General features: G+C 43.6%; 1 protein-coding gene across 2 annotated transcripts in view; it reads right to left on the reverse strand.

Moving 5' to 3' along the window:
- LOC310797615 (choline-phosphate cytidylyltransferase B-like) overlaps positions 1 to 15,938 on the reverse strand; it is a gene marked incomplete at both ends in the record, with an annotated part of 30,349 nt that overhangs the window by 8,449 nt on the left and 5,962 nt on the right. For both annotated transcript variants that reach the window (XM_083660009.1, XM_083660010.1), the window contains 4 exons: positions 3,248 to 3,326; positions 3,517 to 3,668; positions 3,923 to 4,039; positions 6,198 to 6,297. In XM_083660009.1, coding sequence (XP_083516135.1) covers positions 3,248 to 3,326; positions 3,517 to 3,668; positions 3,923 to 4,039; positions 6,198 to 6,297 — 448 coding nt within the window. The remainder of the gene's footprint in view (positions 1 to 3,247; positions 3,327 to 3,516; positions 3,669 to 3,922; positions 4,040 to 6,197; positions 6,298 to 15,938) is intronic.

Below are 15,938 nucleotides of genomic sequence, written 5' to 3' on the forward strand. Positions count from 1 at the left end.
TAATACTACGCTCACTACGTCATGACATTCACATTAACGCCTCCAAAAGTCTACTGTAGCTAGCTAGCGTTAAATAGGTTTATCTGTAACCACGCTGAAATGTGAGGGCATTAACGTTAATATTTCAATTAGGTCAAACACACCTTACCGTTATGACTGCGGCCGTTTTTGATTAACATTAGCGTTAAGTCCATGATCAAATCTAGCATTTCGGTATATTCAGTGTGTGTGTGTGAAAAGGATGTTAGCATGCTAGCATTATTAGCACAGAATGTATACAGTCCATGGTACAACGTTAGGCCTTCAAGTCCTGAGGCGAACAGCACTGGAGGATGAAGTCTGCAGTCTGGCATTCAGTGTCCAGCATAACAAGCACGCCTGTTTCCTCATCAGGTTGGCAGCAGCTGTATAGATGATGACTGTTCTTCACAGCCACAAATATCTCTCCAGATCTGCGGCCATCTGCAGCAGGGATCGAGGTTTGGGTCCGTGTAGACAGTAGTCCTGTTCCTCTTTCATTCCCTGACCACCGTCACGCGATGTTCTCTCTTCTTGTAGCTGGTTGTAACCATTTGCGTGCTAGCAGTACTGAAATGAAAAGTGTTAGCTCGCTTGCTAACAACAAAGGTCGCAGAGCGATGACGCCATCTGCTGCACTGCGCATGTGCTCTGTGCACAAAGCTGGTTGGATGACGGTTGCGTAATGGAGCGGTCTATCGGGGGGGGGGCAACAACCGCAAGAAATCGTTTAGCACAGGCGGGGGACCAGACCATAGTGACTGAGAACAGGTCTGAGAGCAGGTCACGTGGGGGATGGGTTTACCCAGGCTACAGATGCATCATTGCCAGTAAGTCTTGTTATAGTTAGTTATTCCCTTTGTATATTTGAATTAGATGTATTATTACTTTACAGTTGAATGTTTTCCCTTGTTTGTTTGAAACCTTTGTTAATACCTTTTTGTGTTTAGGTAAAATCATCTGTACCATCTGTTTACATCAATCTACACCTGTCTGATGATATTCCATCACCCACCAAGGAATCTGTCTAAATAAAACCCTTGGCATATGTTCCTCTGGTCCTCCTCATTCTCATGCTGAGGCTACACCTTTAACCAACACCAATAGCAGTTTCTACATGGTCCTTCGAGCTGGATTGGCCTCAGCAAGTGGGAATGGACCAGAGGAACCAGCAACCAGCAGAGGGACCAAGGTGGGCACCTGGATACCATCAACAATATGGATATTATCCAGCCTTTTACACTCCTTCAGTAGCACAAACCTCCCAACCCCATCCCCCAACACAATATTATTGCCATGTGGTCGGGCATACACCTGGGAGACAGCTTAGCCAACCTGCACCATATCAACTTAGTGAGCACCATAGACACCTGTTGATGCAGGTTAGCAGGAGGCTTGACACGATAGAGCAGAGTGTGTACCGAAGAGGAGCGGCCCCTGCACCTCCTCAGCCTCAGGTGCTCCCTGCGCCTCCTCCTCTGCCTCAGGTGTTCCAGGCGCCTCCTCCTCAGCCTCAGGTGCTCCCTGTGCCTTCTCCTCTGCCTCAGGTGTTCCAGGCGCCTCCTCCTCAGCCTCAGGTGCTCCCTGCGCCTCCTCCTCTGCCTCAGGTGTTCCAGGCACCACCTCCTCTGCCTCGGGTGCTCCCTGCACCTCCTCTGCCTCAGGTGTTCCAGGCGCCTCCTCCTCCGCCTCAGGTGCTCCCTGCACCTCCTCAGACTCTCCAGCTCCTTGCACCTCCTCCACCTCAGGTGCTCCCTGCACCTCCTCCGCCTCAGGTGCTCCCTGCACCTCCTCAGATTCCGGTGGCCCCCCTGGCTCCAGTCCCAGTGCCCCCCGCACTGCCAGTTCCGGTGCCCCCCGCACCGCCAGTCCCGGTGGCCCCCCTGGCCCCCCTGGCTCTAGTCCCAGTGCCCCCCGCACTGCCAGTTCCGGTGCCCTCTGCACCGCCAGCCCTGGTGGCCCCCCTGGCTCCAGTCCCAGTGTCCCCCGCACTGCCAGTTCCGGTGCCCCCCGCACCACCAGTCCTGGTGGGCCCCCTGGCTCTAGTCCCAGTGCCCCCCGCACTGCCAGTCCCGGTGGCCCCCCTGGCTCCAGTCCCGGTGCCCCCCGCACTGCCAGTTCCGGTGCCCCCCGCACCGCCAGTCCCAGTGGCCCCCCTGGCTCCAGTCCCAGTGCCCCCCGCACCGCCAGTCCTGGTGTCCCCCGCACCGCCAGTCCTGGTGCCCCCCGCACCGCCAGTCCTGGTGCCCCCTGCACCGGTGGCCCCCCCGGCTCTAGCCCCAGTGCCCCCTAGACCTCCTGCTCGGGTGGCTCCCGCACCTCCATCTGCTCCCTTGGCACCCATCCCTTGGCGCCGACCTACCGTGGCACCATTCCACCACCAGCATCCAGGTCGGCCTCCGGAAGGGTGCTGCTACCTGTGTCATCAGCGTCTGGGCCATCGTCCAGGGTTGCACCACCCTTCTGACCTTCCCCCTGGACGCCCTCCGGACCCGTGGTGCCCTTCAACCATCCTGCCTGACCTGGAGCCTGTGAACCCAAAACTTGTTTTTCATGGGACGGCGGGACGCCCATCTCCCTTGGGTGATGTATGGCAGCCTTTCCTCCTACAGCTAACCCTGGATTTTCTGGACCCTGACCTGAGTTTATTTATCAAATATAATGCTATATTTGAGGGGCGGCTGTACAAAATCCCCCCACCAGCTCAGCCTCGCCTAATCAGCCACACCTGGGGCCCTGATTGGGCCGCACCTGGGCTCAATAAAGGACGGCTGATCGGGTGAGGCTCAGTAGGCTCCAGACAGCAGTGGAGGAGGCTGCTTTGTCCTTCCCTTGATGTTCACCAATGTGCAGATGCATCATTGCCAGTAAGTCTTGTTATAGTTAGTTATTCCCTTTGTATATTTGAATTAGATGTATTATTACTTTACAGTTGAATGTTTTCCCTTGTTTGTTTGAAACCTTTGTTAATACCTTTTTGTGTTTAGGTAAAATCATCTGTATCATCTGTTTACATCAATCTACACCTGTCTGATGATATTCCATCACCCACCCATCCTTGCTGAGGCTACACCTTTAACCAACACCAATAGCAGTTTCTACAGACACTATGGTCACAATAGTGACTAATTGTGGTAACTTCTTGGGGACCCCAGAGAAGCACTGGTGTAGAGCATCACACACACACACACACACACACACACACACACACACACACACACACACTAACCTGCCTCCTTGATGTGTTTATAGACGTCCTCACTTCCTGCTGAGGAGTATGGGATATCGTCATGAGCCACAAAATCGATCTGAGAAACAATCAAAGGACATGTTGCACACACATACACACACACACGCACGCACGCGCGCACACACACACACACACACACACACACGGTATGAAACATCATTCAGAGGTTAGAGGTACAGGTGAGATGGAGTGCATAGAAAGGGTTTGCTCATAAACACAATATGACAAAAAGCCACACACACACACACCTTGTGATTCTCAAGGAAGTCAGGTGTGAGGGTCCAGGGTGCGTCCCTCACCACCTCGTCGACATAGCGGCAGTGTCTCAGCGCCTCATAGCGTTCGTCCTCTGTCATGACCGTGAAACCTTTGTATTTATGGGTCAGCTCGTCACTGCACACTATTGTGTACACACACACACACACACACAACACAACACACACACACACACACACGCGACACACACACAACACAACACACAAACACGGAACATAAGTTAACCATCAGTTACAGAATTGCAGATGGGTTGTTTTCAGTAGGGTGTGTGTGTGTGTGGGGGGGGTGTGTGTGGGTGTGTGTGTGTGCGCGTGTGCGTGTGCGCGTACGTGCGCGCGCGTGTGTGTGTGTGTGCGTGTATGTGTGTGTCTGTCCTACCTCCCACTATCAGGTAGGTGTTTGGGAAGAGGTTCTTGGCCTGCATGAGAGCGCGAGCATGGCCGGAGTGGAACAGGTCAAAGATGCCATCTGCATAGACTCTGACTGGCCGGTCCACTGATAACACACAGCAACACAACAACACTGTCAGAGACAAACAAGCCTACCATGATGACTACGGTCACAATGTGTGGGAGTAGGCTACTAAAGTCAAGTCAGTAAAGTTCATTTGTATAGTACCCTTCACAGATACACAATCACAATTTTCCCTCTCACCTGTAGTGCTATTTATCCACCTAGATCGTTTTGTGTTAGTTGCCTGAGTGTTGGAGATATCAGCCCTAAAGATGTCTGCCTTGTCTCAAATACAATGGAACTGGATGGCACTCGACTTGTGGTGGTCGAAGTGACAAAAACATACATTTGAAAAACTCAACAGCAATGTCTCTTTCCAGAAATCATGACCCGGTTATTCAAGATAATCCACAAACCTTGTTGTGTGCATTTTCATGTAGGAACTATTTTCTTTAGACCGAACTACAGCCGCTAGCTGCTAGATAGTTCCTATATGAAACTGCTCACAACTAGGTTTGTGTTATCTTGGGTAACCGGGTCATTATTTCTGGAAAGAGACATTGCTGTTGAGTTTTTCAAATGTATCTTTTTGACGTTTTGAGCACCACAAGCCGAGTGCCATCCAGTTCCATTGTGTTGGAGAAAAGGCAGAAATCTCTACACCTGATATCTCCAAAACTCAGCAACTCACGATGTAGATGGATAAATAGCACCACATGTAAGAGGAAAAACATGGTATGTCCCTTTAATAATGAAAATAACAGCAACAAAAGGATCAAAGCTCAAACGTTCAAAGGAACGAGGATAACAGTTCCAAAGATGAGGAGATAAAACCAATAAGAGGCAATCAAATCAAACGGAACAAATGACCACAGGCGAAGCAAAAGCTTGTCTGCATAAAATAGTTTTCAGCTGATTTCTGAAGACATCGCATGAATCTAAGAATCATAATGATAAGGAAGAGGCCATTCCACAAACTGCCTGCAACATCTTGACAAGCACCAGGTTTTGTTGTTTTTTGTGTTTGTTTTTTGTTTTTGTTTTTTTTTGGGGGGGGGGGGGGGCATTTTTGAACAGTAGGCAGACAGGAAAGGTGGGGAGAGAGAGAGGGGATGACATTCGCCAAAGGACCTCTGGTCGGATTCGAACCCGCGTCGACCGCGCAAAGGACCGAGCTTCTGTCATACGCGTGCTACCAGGTGAGCCGCCGGGATGCACCACCTTGGGTTTTAAACCGGTTCGAGGGATGTCCAATAATCTTTGCTCAGATGAAGGGAGAAAAGGTCAGCAATACTACAGTAGTATTAGAAGTAGTAGCAGCAGAATGGGTAGTAGCAGTAACGGTAGCAGTAGTATGGGTAGTATTAGTAGTAGTAGTAGTAGTAGTATAGTAGGAGTAGTAGTAGTAGTAGTAGTAGTAGTAGTAGTAGTAGGAGTAGTAGTAGGAGTAGGAGTAGTAGTAGTAGTAGCAGGAGTAGTAATAGTAGTAGTAGTAGGAGTAGTAGTAGTAGTAGTAGTAGTAGTAGGAGTAGTAGTAGTAGTAGGAGTAGTAGTAGTAGTAGTAGTAGTAGTAGGAGTAGTAGGAGTAGTAGGGGTAGTAGTAGCAGCAGTGGTAGTAGTAGTAGTAGTAGTAGTAGTAGTAGGAGGAGTAGTAGTAGGAGGAGTAGTAGTAGGAGTAGTAGTAGGAGTAGTAGGAGTAGTAGGAGTAGTAGGAGTAGTAGTAGGAGTAGTAGTAGTAGTAGCAGCAGTGGTAGTAGTAGGAATAGTAGGAGTAGTAGTAGTAGGAGTAGTAGGAGTAGTAGTAGTAGCAGCAGTAGTAGTAGTAGTAGTAATAATAGTAGTAGGAATAGTAGGAGTAGTAGTAGTAGTAGTGGGAGTAGTAGTAGGAGTAGTAGTAGTAGTAGGAGTAGTAGGAGTAGTAGTAGAAGTAGTAGGAGTAGTAGTAGGAGTAGTAGTAGTAGTAGGAGTAGTAGGAGGAGGAGTAGTAGTAGTAGTAGGAGTAGTAGTAGTAGTAGGAGTAGTAGCAGTAGTAGGAGTAGTAGGAGTAGTGGAATATTGGAATCAAATCAGGGCACAGCTGGTTGAGTTGTGTTGTTGAGCTGATTGAAAAGAGCAGGAAGTATGAGAATAGCAGGGAGGAAAGGTGAGAGGAGGAGGAGGAGGGCACAGATCAGGAGGAAGGGGAGGAGAGGAGGTGTACCTGGAGTGCCTCTGCGGGCTTGAGCAATGGTGAGTTTCTCATGAGGGGCGCGACAATCACAACTGGTCTCCCTGGCAAAGATGGCAGGCTCCGTCAGAGTCTGAGAGAGAGACAGAGACACAGAGAAAGAGAGAGAGAGACAGAGAGAGAGGGGGTGGTTAACCTTAGATACACAAACACTTCAAACCCCTACAGCAGCAGATGTGCACATCTTGTTCCATGATGAAACACTTAAAAGACAGGAGAGAAGGTGTGAAACAGGAAAGAAAATGGAGTGGTGGATGAAGCGGAGAGAATGTGCTGGGAAAAGCCAGAGCGATGGAGGGAGGGAGTGAGGGAGGGAAGGAGGGAGGGAGCGAAGGAAGGAGGGAGAGAGCGAGGGATGGGGGGAGGGAGGCAGCAAGGGAAGGAGGGAGGGAGCGAGGGAAGGAGGGAGGGAGGGAGGGAGCGAGGGATGGGGGGAGGGAGAGAGCGAGGGATGGGGGGAGGGAGCGAGCGAGGGAAGGAGGGAGGGAGCGAGGGATGGGGGGGAAAGCAATAACATTAATGTCCCGCCCTCCAGTTACACTAACGTCCATTAAAGTATTGAGCAGAGCTGGTGCCAGCTCCATATTGGAACTATTGATTGTGAGACATACAGAGTTGATGTGTGTGTGTGTGTGTGTGTGTGTGTATCTGTGCATATGTGTGTGTGTGTGTGTGTGTGTGTGTGTATATCTGTGCATGTGTGTGTGTACACAGTAGCATGTGTGCGGCAGAGAGAAGGCTGATATTGACTTGTTGTCGAAGGCCTCTGCTCTGAGGAATTGACACAGCTAAAATGGAGGGGAAGACAAAGATGGAAGACGCCCACGTGGAGGTGACTTTTAAAAGCAGACAGTGTGTTCACACTTCTTACTCCGTTTCCATAGGTCAGGTTGTCCTTTGCCTCACCGACAAACAGGCAGGGGGTGGGATGGATAGACAGACAGGCAGACAGACAGAGAGACAGACAGACAGACAGGCAGAGAGACAGACAGACAGACAGACAGACAGTCAATGAGTGAGAGAGAACGGGATAAGGGATGAGATGGGGAGACAAAACAGCTAAGGCAAACTAAGATAAGCTCTAAGATGAATAAAGTAGAACGCACTATGAGAAAGAAGGACAGAGAGAATAAGAAAGAAAGAGAGGGAGAAATGATGAGAAAGACAGACAGAGATGAGACCTGTCTTAGACAGGTAGCAGGGAAAGACAGACAGAGAAGAGACGAGATGAGACCTAACAGGTAGCAGGGAAAGCACGTTCTTGGATGTCAGATTTGAACTTGTACTTGAAATGAGCAATTTGATACTATTTATTTATTTTTTCTTTTGTTTTTCTCCTTTTTATATTCAATTTTTAATTATGTATTTTCCTTTGGAATGTTTCTTTTTGTTTTAGGGGGAGATGGGGTGTGGGCGGGCGGGGATGTAGGGCGTGAGAGGCTCAAGAATACCTTGTGGGCCGTCCATTCTTCACGGATGCACGCGTGCCCCCCCCCCCCCCCCCCCCCCCACTTCCATATTACAAATATATGTGTGGACTTTGAATAGTCTCAAATGTTTAACTAAACCAGGTCTGATTGAAGTGTATATGTATGAGTGAGGAGGGACGTGTGTGTGTGTGTGTGTGTGTGTGTGTGTGTGTGTGTGTGTGTGTGTGTGTGTGTGTGTGTGCTACATGGGGGGGGGGGGGGGGGGTTAAAAAGGTATATATCTAATAGACTCTTTAATACTATTATTATTATTATTATTATTATTATTATTATTATTATTATTATTATTATTATTAATGTTATATTATTTTTTTCCTGTTTTATAGGGACCACAATAGCAGAATAAATATATTGACTGGGGGAAGGGGGAGGGGGGGGTAAAGTAGGCCCATGCAACACATCCATCAGTCATGTGCTGTCAATGGTCTTGTTTCTTTTCAAGAGAAGGGTACCAACTTTTTATGGACCCTAGTATCCATGTGGTTTCTCTTACCCATGGAAAACAAAATGCTACCCTTGGTAGGTGGTAGCACTAATGGAGGTCAGGTTATTTTAGTTTTTTTTGTTTTGTTTCTTTTTGCTTTATTTCTTATGCTAGGTTATTCTAGGTTAGTTTTTTTCTTATCCTTTGTACATAGTTGGGTTTGCAAGGGGAAGCCATATAACTTCGTGGATGCATTTGGAAAGGAGGAGCCATGGATTTCCCCAGGGAGATCAAGCAGGTAATGTACTTCCCTCGCCATGATCACAGACCTTAAAATAAACTTGCTTAATGTGAATGGATTAAATAACCCCATTAAAAGAAAAAAAATCTTGCTAAAACTAAAAAGGGAGGGAGGAACCATAACATTTCTTCAAGAAACCCATTTATCAAAAGAAGAACATAAAAAATTGGAACAACTTGCAGCTGCTCAGGTTTTCTTTTCATCTCACTCCTCTGCAAAAAGGGGAGTTGCAATATTAATCCGAAAAAATATTCCTTTTCAAGTCGAAAAAACTATTGCAGATAAGGAGGGGAGATATATTTTCGTCACGGGCAAAATAGAAGATTTAGAAATAACACTGCTAAACATATATAACCCACCAGGGCAGGGACCAGAATTAATCGCTAAATTGATAACATTAATTACTTCAGAGGCAAAGGGGACAACAATAATTGGCGGGGATTTAAATTTGATCATGGATGCAAAATTAGACTGTCAATATAATATAAAACATAAATCAGAGAAAACATCAGCATTGCTGAAGAGGGTAGAAACAGAAATAGGCATTATAGACGTTTGGAGAAAATTACATCCTAATGAAAGAGATTACACTTACTACTCCAAAACATATAACAAATACTCGAGATTAGATTACTTTCTCATGTATAGATCAGAGTTAGAGAAAGTTAAACAATGCTCCATTGGTAAAATAGATATATCAGATCACGCCATAATCTCTATGGAGATAACCTTAGCAATAGAAAAAGGTGCATCAATCTGGAGATTAAATAACACCCTTCTAAAAGACATAGAATTTAAAAATAAAATAGCAGCAGTAATTAAACAATACATTGAGATTAATGATAATGGAGAAGTCTCCCCTTTAATGGTTTGGGAAGGGGCTAAAGCAGTTATCAGAGGTGAGATTATAGCCTTTTCCTCATTTAAGAAGAAGCAAAAAGAGAGGGAAAGAAATAACTTGAATAGTAAACTGAAAATACTTCAGGAAGAACATAAAAAGAGAGCAGATAAACAAATACTAGATGAAATGGATCAAATTAAAAAACAAATAGATCTTCTGGATATGGAACATATAGAAAAAGCACTCGCATTTACTAAGCAAAAGTATTATGATAGTGGACCAAGGGCCCAGAAAACGCTAGCATGGAGGTTACGAAGACAGAGTAATAAAGCTCGGATCCTAAAAATTAAAGACAGTTCTGGTAATATATTAATAAAAAGGTCTGAAATAGCTAAAGAATTTGTCAAATTTTACCAGAAACTGTATACTCCGGAATTACAAGAAAATCTTATAGAAAAAATACATAAATATTTGGAAACTATTATCTTACCAGAAGTAACAGAAGAACAAAATAATCAACTAACTAACCCAATAAAGGAGTCCGAATTATTAGAAATCATAAAAAAGACAAAAAATGAAAAATCCCCAGGAAGTGATGGCTTCACAAATGAGTTTTATAAGGAATTTCAATCGCTATTAGTACCACTGCTATGCAAATCCTACAACTGGGCGTTAGAGAATAATCAATATGCAAATACATGGGATATGGCAATCATTACGTTAATCCATAAGGAAGGTAAAGAATTAGAAGACTGTGCCTCATACCGCCCAATATCTTTATTAAATGTAGACCATAAATTACTTACCTCTATCATTGCAAAAAGACTACAAATGATTACTCCCATGATCATAAATCCAGACCAAACTGGCTTTGTTCCTAATAGAACTCTAGGAGACAATGTCAGAAGAACCCTGAACATAATAGAAAACTCTTCAAAATCAAAACAACAAATGCTTATCCTAACCCTAGACGCCGAGAAGGCATTTGATAGAGTGTCTTGGCCCTTCATATTTGAAGTGTGCCAAAAATTCAAATTTAATGAAACTTTTATTAGCTGGTTAAAGATTATATATAATACTCCTAAGGCAAGAATACGGGTAAATGGCACAATATCAGACTCCTTTAACCTCTCTTGGGGCACACGCCAGGGTGACCCCTTGTCTCCCCTCATCTTTATTTTAGCAATGGAACCTTTTGCAGAGAAAATAAGACAAAATTGTAAAATACAAGGAGTGGCAGTGGAACAAGAAGAACATAAATTGGCAATTTACGCAGATGATCTCATCCTCTTTTTGACTAACATTCCACAATCATTGGAGGCAGTTATGGAGGAAATAACACAATATAGTGTAGTATCTGACTACAAACTAAATATGGGTAAATCAGAAGCTATGGTAGTTGGACAATCAATATCACAAACCATAAAAGCGAAATATAAATTTAGATGGGTCCAAAACAAACTGAAATACTTAGGGGTGATGATCTGCAGGAGCCTAAGAATTTATATCAATATAACTTTGAAACATTGGAGACCCAGATTAAACGTGACCTTAATAAATGGACATTAATACCACTATCATTAATAGAGAGAATTGAGGTAATTAAAACAAATATACTGCCAATATTTCTTTTCTTGTTCCAAAACCTGCCAATCTTCATACCAAAAAAAATCTTTAATCAATGGGATAAAACCCTCACAAATTTTATTTGGGGAGGAAGAAAACCTCGGATAAAATTGAAAACACTTAAATTAACCAAATTAAATGGGGGACTTGCTCTACCAAATTTAATTAATTATTATTATGCCGCTTTGATTAAACCAATCACCAACTGGCTATGTAAACAATCCATAGCAAAATGGAAACAAATGGAACTTCAACAGATGGGTAAATACTGGAACATGTATATATCTGCTAAAATGACAAAGAAGGAGATTGACAGAATTGAAAATACATGTGTAAAGAGCACAATAAAGGCCTGGACAGAAGTAACAAAAACTAAGGAAATTCAGAAGGACCTGATATTTTTAAGAGAAATCGCTATGGACAGGGAATTTACACCAACCCTCAATGATAACATTTTCAAAAACTGGGCAAGCAAAGGCTTGATTCGATATAATCAAATAGTTACAGATAAAGGAATAGATAGCTTCGAAAATTTATCAAAAATATATAATTTACCAAAAACAAACTTTTACAAGTATTTTCAAATTAGAAACTATCTGATCAAAGACATGGGCTTAAATAAAACAACAAAGGAAATACATCCTTTAATAACCTGTGTAATAAAAACATCTAGTAAAGTCAACACCAAAAATATTCTTGGCCAGATTTACCGTATAATAGAAGAAAAACCTAGAAGGCATGAAATCAAGGCAATTTCCAATTGGGAGAAAGAACTTAACTTTACGCTAACCCCAGAAATATGGAAGGACATAAGCAATAACTCATGGAAAACAACAAGTTCTCTTATCTGGAGAGAGTATTCCTGGAAAATTCAGCTACGTTTTTTTATCACGCCTGTTATTCAAGCAAAATACTCTAACGAAATTACCACAGACTGTTGGCGGAATTGTGGGGAGGCAGATGCCAACCACACACATATTTTTTTCTCCTGTCCGGTGTTAAAACAATTTTGGACCCAAATAGGCGAAACTATGGACAACATTTTTCAGTGCAAACTTAATTTGGGCCCTGAGCAAATCCTACTGGGTAGACCACCACAATTGCTTTTACAACAAGGGGATAAATACCTCTATAGAATCTTAAGAGTAGCAGCACTCAAGCAAATAACAAAAAACTGGCTGAAACCAGAACTACCACAAATTACGAAATGGAAGAATACAATTAGCGACATTTATAAAATGGAGAGGATTAATCATAACATTAGAAACCTAACGGAACTGTTTGAGACAAGATGGAATATAATAAAAAGAGGGGATATAGAAATATAGAAAAACGCATATTTTAAGATGCTCCCCGAGTGAAACCCAACTTCTTTTTTCTTTTTTCTTTTCTCTTTCTTGCTTTATTAGCTTTTTTCTTCCTTTTCATTAACTTTTGTTTCTTTGCTTTATTTTGTTTTGTTTTGTCCTTTTCTTTCTCTTTGCTTACTTTGCTATATATATATATATATATAGGTGTGTGTGCAGGGTGGATGAATGTGGGTCCGTGAGGAGGTGGAAACGTATGAATGTATGGAGGTGGCATGTGTGTGTATGGATGGATAGCTGTGTATATGGGTGTGACTGTATATTTACAGTATGTAGGAATGAGGACACTAACCATATGACCTACAGTAATGTAAGAGTGCATCTAGGTGATAACACTTGTAGAATAGTAAGTAGATATGTATTCTACAATGTCCTATACATATAAAAATGAGGACCTATGTGAGTATGTATATGTATGTGTATGTACAGTATGTATGTAGGTATGCACACATTAATGTATGTTTCTTGTTTGTTTTTTTCGTTTTGATTGTTTTAATTTTTTGTTTTTAGGGTAATGTGTTGGGACTGAGGGGTGGGTGGGGGGACATGCAGTAGATATGATGATCATCATATGTTCCTTTTGCTGTACCTTTACTCATTATTTGTGAGGACTACTGTAATGGACCATCTTCTATAAATAAAAAGTATCAAAAAAAGAAATGAGCAATTTGAGGCTACATCTGGTTAAGGTCTTGTAGTGTGAGCCTGTCACAAAAAGTGTCATCTGTTGACTAGCGGGGACACTCAATCTTCTTCACACCAATACAAGAGAGCAGCGCAGAGAGCTGGGACAATGTGAGAGGACGATGGAAAAAAGGGAGACAGATTCAGTCTCTATGGACAAGACAGAATACTGAGGTATTCTACAGAAGTAAAAAAATAGCATCAAAAGCAGTCTGGCATGGCCTGACTTTTAGACACACATACGGGCATTTGGGTCCCAATTTGGGCATTTGGGGGCAGTGGCAAATCTGCCAGGCTCTTGGAGGTGCATTTTCTGCATTGAGAAAACAAGACGGACTCTGAAATATTGCTCGTTTTTGGTTCTAGCAAGCTATGGTGAAGTGGTGTAGCACAGGGGCCTGCATCAACCACATCTTATGAAAAATCAAGACAGGGCCTCCAAATATTAGTTTTTGTTTTTTGTGTTTTTTGTGTTTCCGAGCCACGAAAAGGAGTGTGACTGTGGAGGATCTACAGTAGGAAGAAGAGGTGCTCACGGAGCATTTTGATTGGCTGGAGCACCCATTACTTGCACCCAGAGCCGTGTAGATAGAAGAGTCCCGACATCTCCATTCACTCCAATGGACCAGTTTTTTACTCTCAAGAGTTCCAGGAAGTAAGGTCCTGGATTAAGCAGCACTGTCGAGTTGCAGCAAAATAGACAGTTTGTGTTGTACTCTGAAAGGGTTTTCCCCCTCTTGAATCAAATTGTACATTATCTGCTTTATTTTAGCATGCAAAAGTAGCGTGAGACCCATTCCTGGCTGTTCATTGGCTGAGTCTCGCATTTTGGTCCTCCGCTGATGCCACTCTCTCTCTAGAGGACACTACTTGCACCCTAAAAGAATAGGGCCAAACCAATCACTCTGAGGGAGAGGGGTGGCCGCTACATACTGTATACAAATGGCTGCCATAGAGCTCAACAGTCACGTAACGCCTCCAGCCCCAGAAGAGAATTCACCATTCATTTTTTCCATAGACATTTCAAAAAATTTCAAAAATAATTTTTGACTCCCCCCTCCCATTATTTCTGATTTTGAATGTAACAACAACATAAAAAGTGTCACTGCCAACTCAGTCTGTGCCGTCACTTATTTTGAGTTTCAATGAAACCTATTGCACAAGTCAATAGTTAGTTAGTTTTATTGACAAAATATTAAAAATATTTGGGTCCAAACATTAACAATACAAGTGTTGTCAGCGACGTCTGTTTCTTTTGTCAGACTGCTGCATAAACAAGCGTTCAAGGTCACATTCAAGGTCACAAAATGCTAACAGGCCAGGAATTATGCATTTTTTTTTTTTTTTTTTTTTTGGGGGCATTTTGTTGATAGGATACTATGTGCGCTAGACAGTGACAGGAAACCAGGGAGAGAGAGGGGAGGACATGCAGCAAATGACTGCAGGCTGGATTCGAACCCAGGTCAGCGTGAAAAAAAAACACGATTTCAGACGGACAAGCCCGTCTTTTATTGTCACACGATCACACATCAACACATGCACGGACGGCCACAACACACACATGCTGACGGTGGCCAGTGAAATTTGTCTTCTGCATTTAACCCATCCTGGCTTTGTCCTTTCCTCCGGGGGGCAGGCCAGGAGCAGTGGTCGCTTTCTCGTACAGCGCCCGGGGACCGACTTCGGATGTTGTCGTCACTGGTCGGATGACGATGACGATCTGATCTTCTGCATGTTTTTAATGGGGGGGGGGTTATATACGGAGGAACCCCCCTGGGGGAGCACGGGGAGAACATGCAAACTCCACACAGACAGAAAGGCCCTTACGACGAGATACCCCACCTGGGCAGTAGGCACTGAAGATATGGGGGGGAACACAACCACAGCGCCCACAGTGTCCCAGGCGAGAATCGAACTCAGGACCTTCTGACTGCGAGGCGACAGCTCTACCACTGAGCCACCGTGCCCCATGAAGGAATAAGGCTTAATGCAGGGGTGTCCAAACTGTTTTGAATGGGGGCCAGATTAGATCATGTGAAAATACCTTCGGGCCAGCTGCTTCTTGCATCATATGGGTTATAAAAAAAACATAAAATCACTTACAATACAATTGTACTCCAAGGATTTTGTTTACCATCTGAATACATTAGTTCTGCCTGTAACACTAATGAGGGTTTCCAACTTCCATGATTGTAAGTTGGAAACCCTCATTAATGTTTTGCTTGCACCTGTGTTTACCCTGCCTTTTTGACACAAAATGGCCCCCGTGAAAAGGGTCTATTGGCCCCCGAGCCGGACTTTGGACATGCCTGCCTTACTAGCACGCGTTCTACCAGGTTCCCATGCAGAGTAGTCTTAACATCAAAATTCCAAAGCTATACCTAACAACGTAATCATCAAGTACTCTGTGAGTCTTGGAAAACTATTGACAAACTTTAATATAGAATGGAATATATTTATTCATTATGCATACAATCTGGTAACCCTGTGAGCTGAAATCATTGTTTTTTTTTTACATGTCAGTTGTCCTCTGTGAGGAGCTGAATTATTTCATTCTTTTGGTTTATACACCTTGGAAGAGCTGTGACTGTGAGGTTGTGACAGATCTATTGACCTTTGCACCTTTCAGAATACACAAAGTCACAATACGACAACTTTATGACAAGTGTGTTTTAATGGCTGTGCAACTGTCTCTAAAAAATCAGAGCAAAATATGTGACAGGCTGACAGCAGTCAAGACTGAGAGGTTTTTATTGTTGGAATACGTGAAAAGTCTTAAGACATGAAGATGTGAAGTTTAACATTGTCGTTAATTGGTGGTCTTAAAGTGATAATACAGAAGATTGTCATCAAAATAAATGTCTGTTAAGTCACTATCTGATAACTAGCTAACACAATAGACTCAATCTGTAGGTTACTGTTCACAGGGTGGGCGGAGCTAACACAATAGACTCACTCTGTAGGTTCCTGACAACTCTTGT

The sequence above is a fragment of the Poromitra crassiceps genome (genome assembly GCF_964638095.1).
Source record: "Poromitra crassiceps genome assembly, chromosome: 2".
NCBI classification, from domain to species: domain Eukaryota; kingdom Metazoa; phylum Chordata; class Actinopteri; order Beryciformes; family Melamphaidae; genus Poromitra; species Poromitra crassiceps.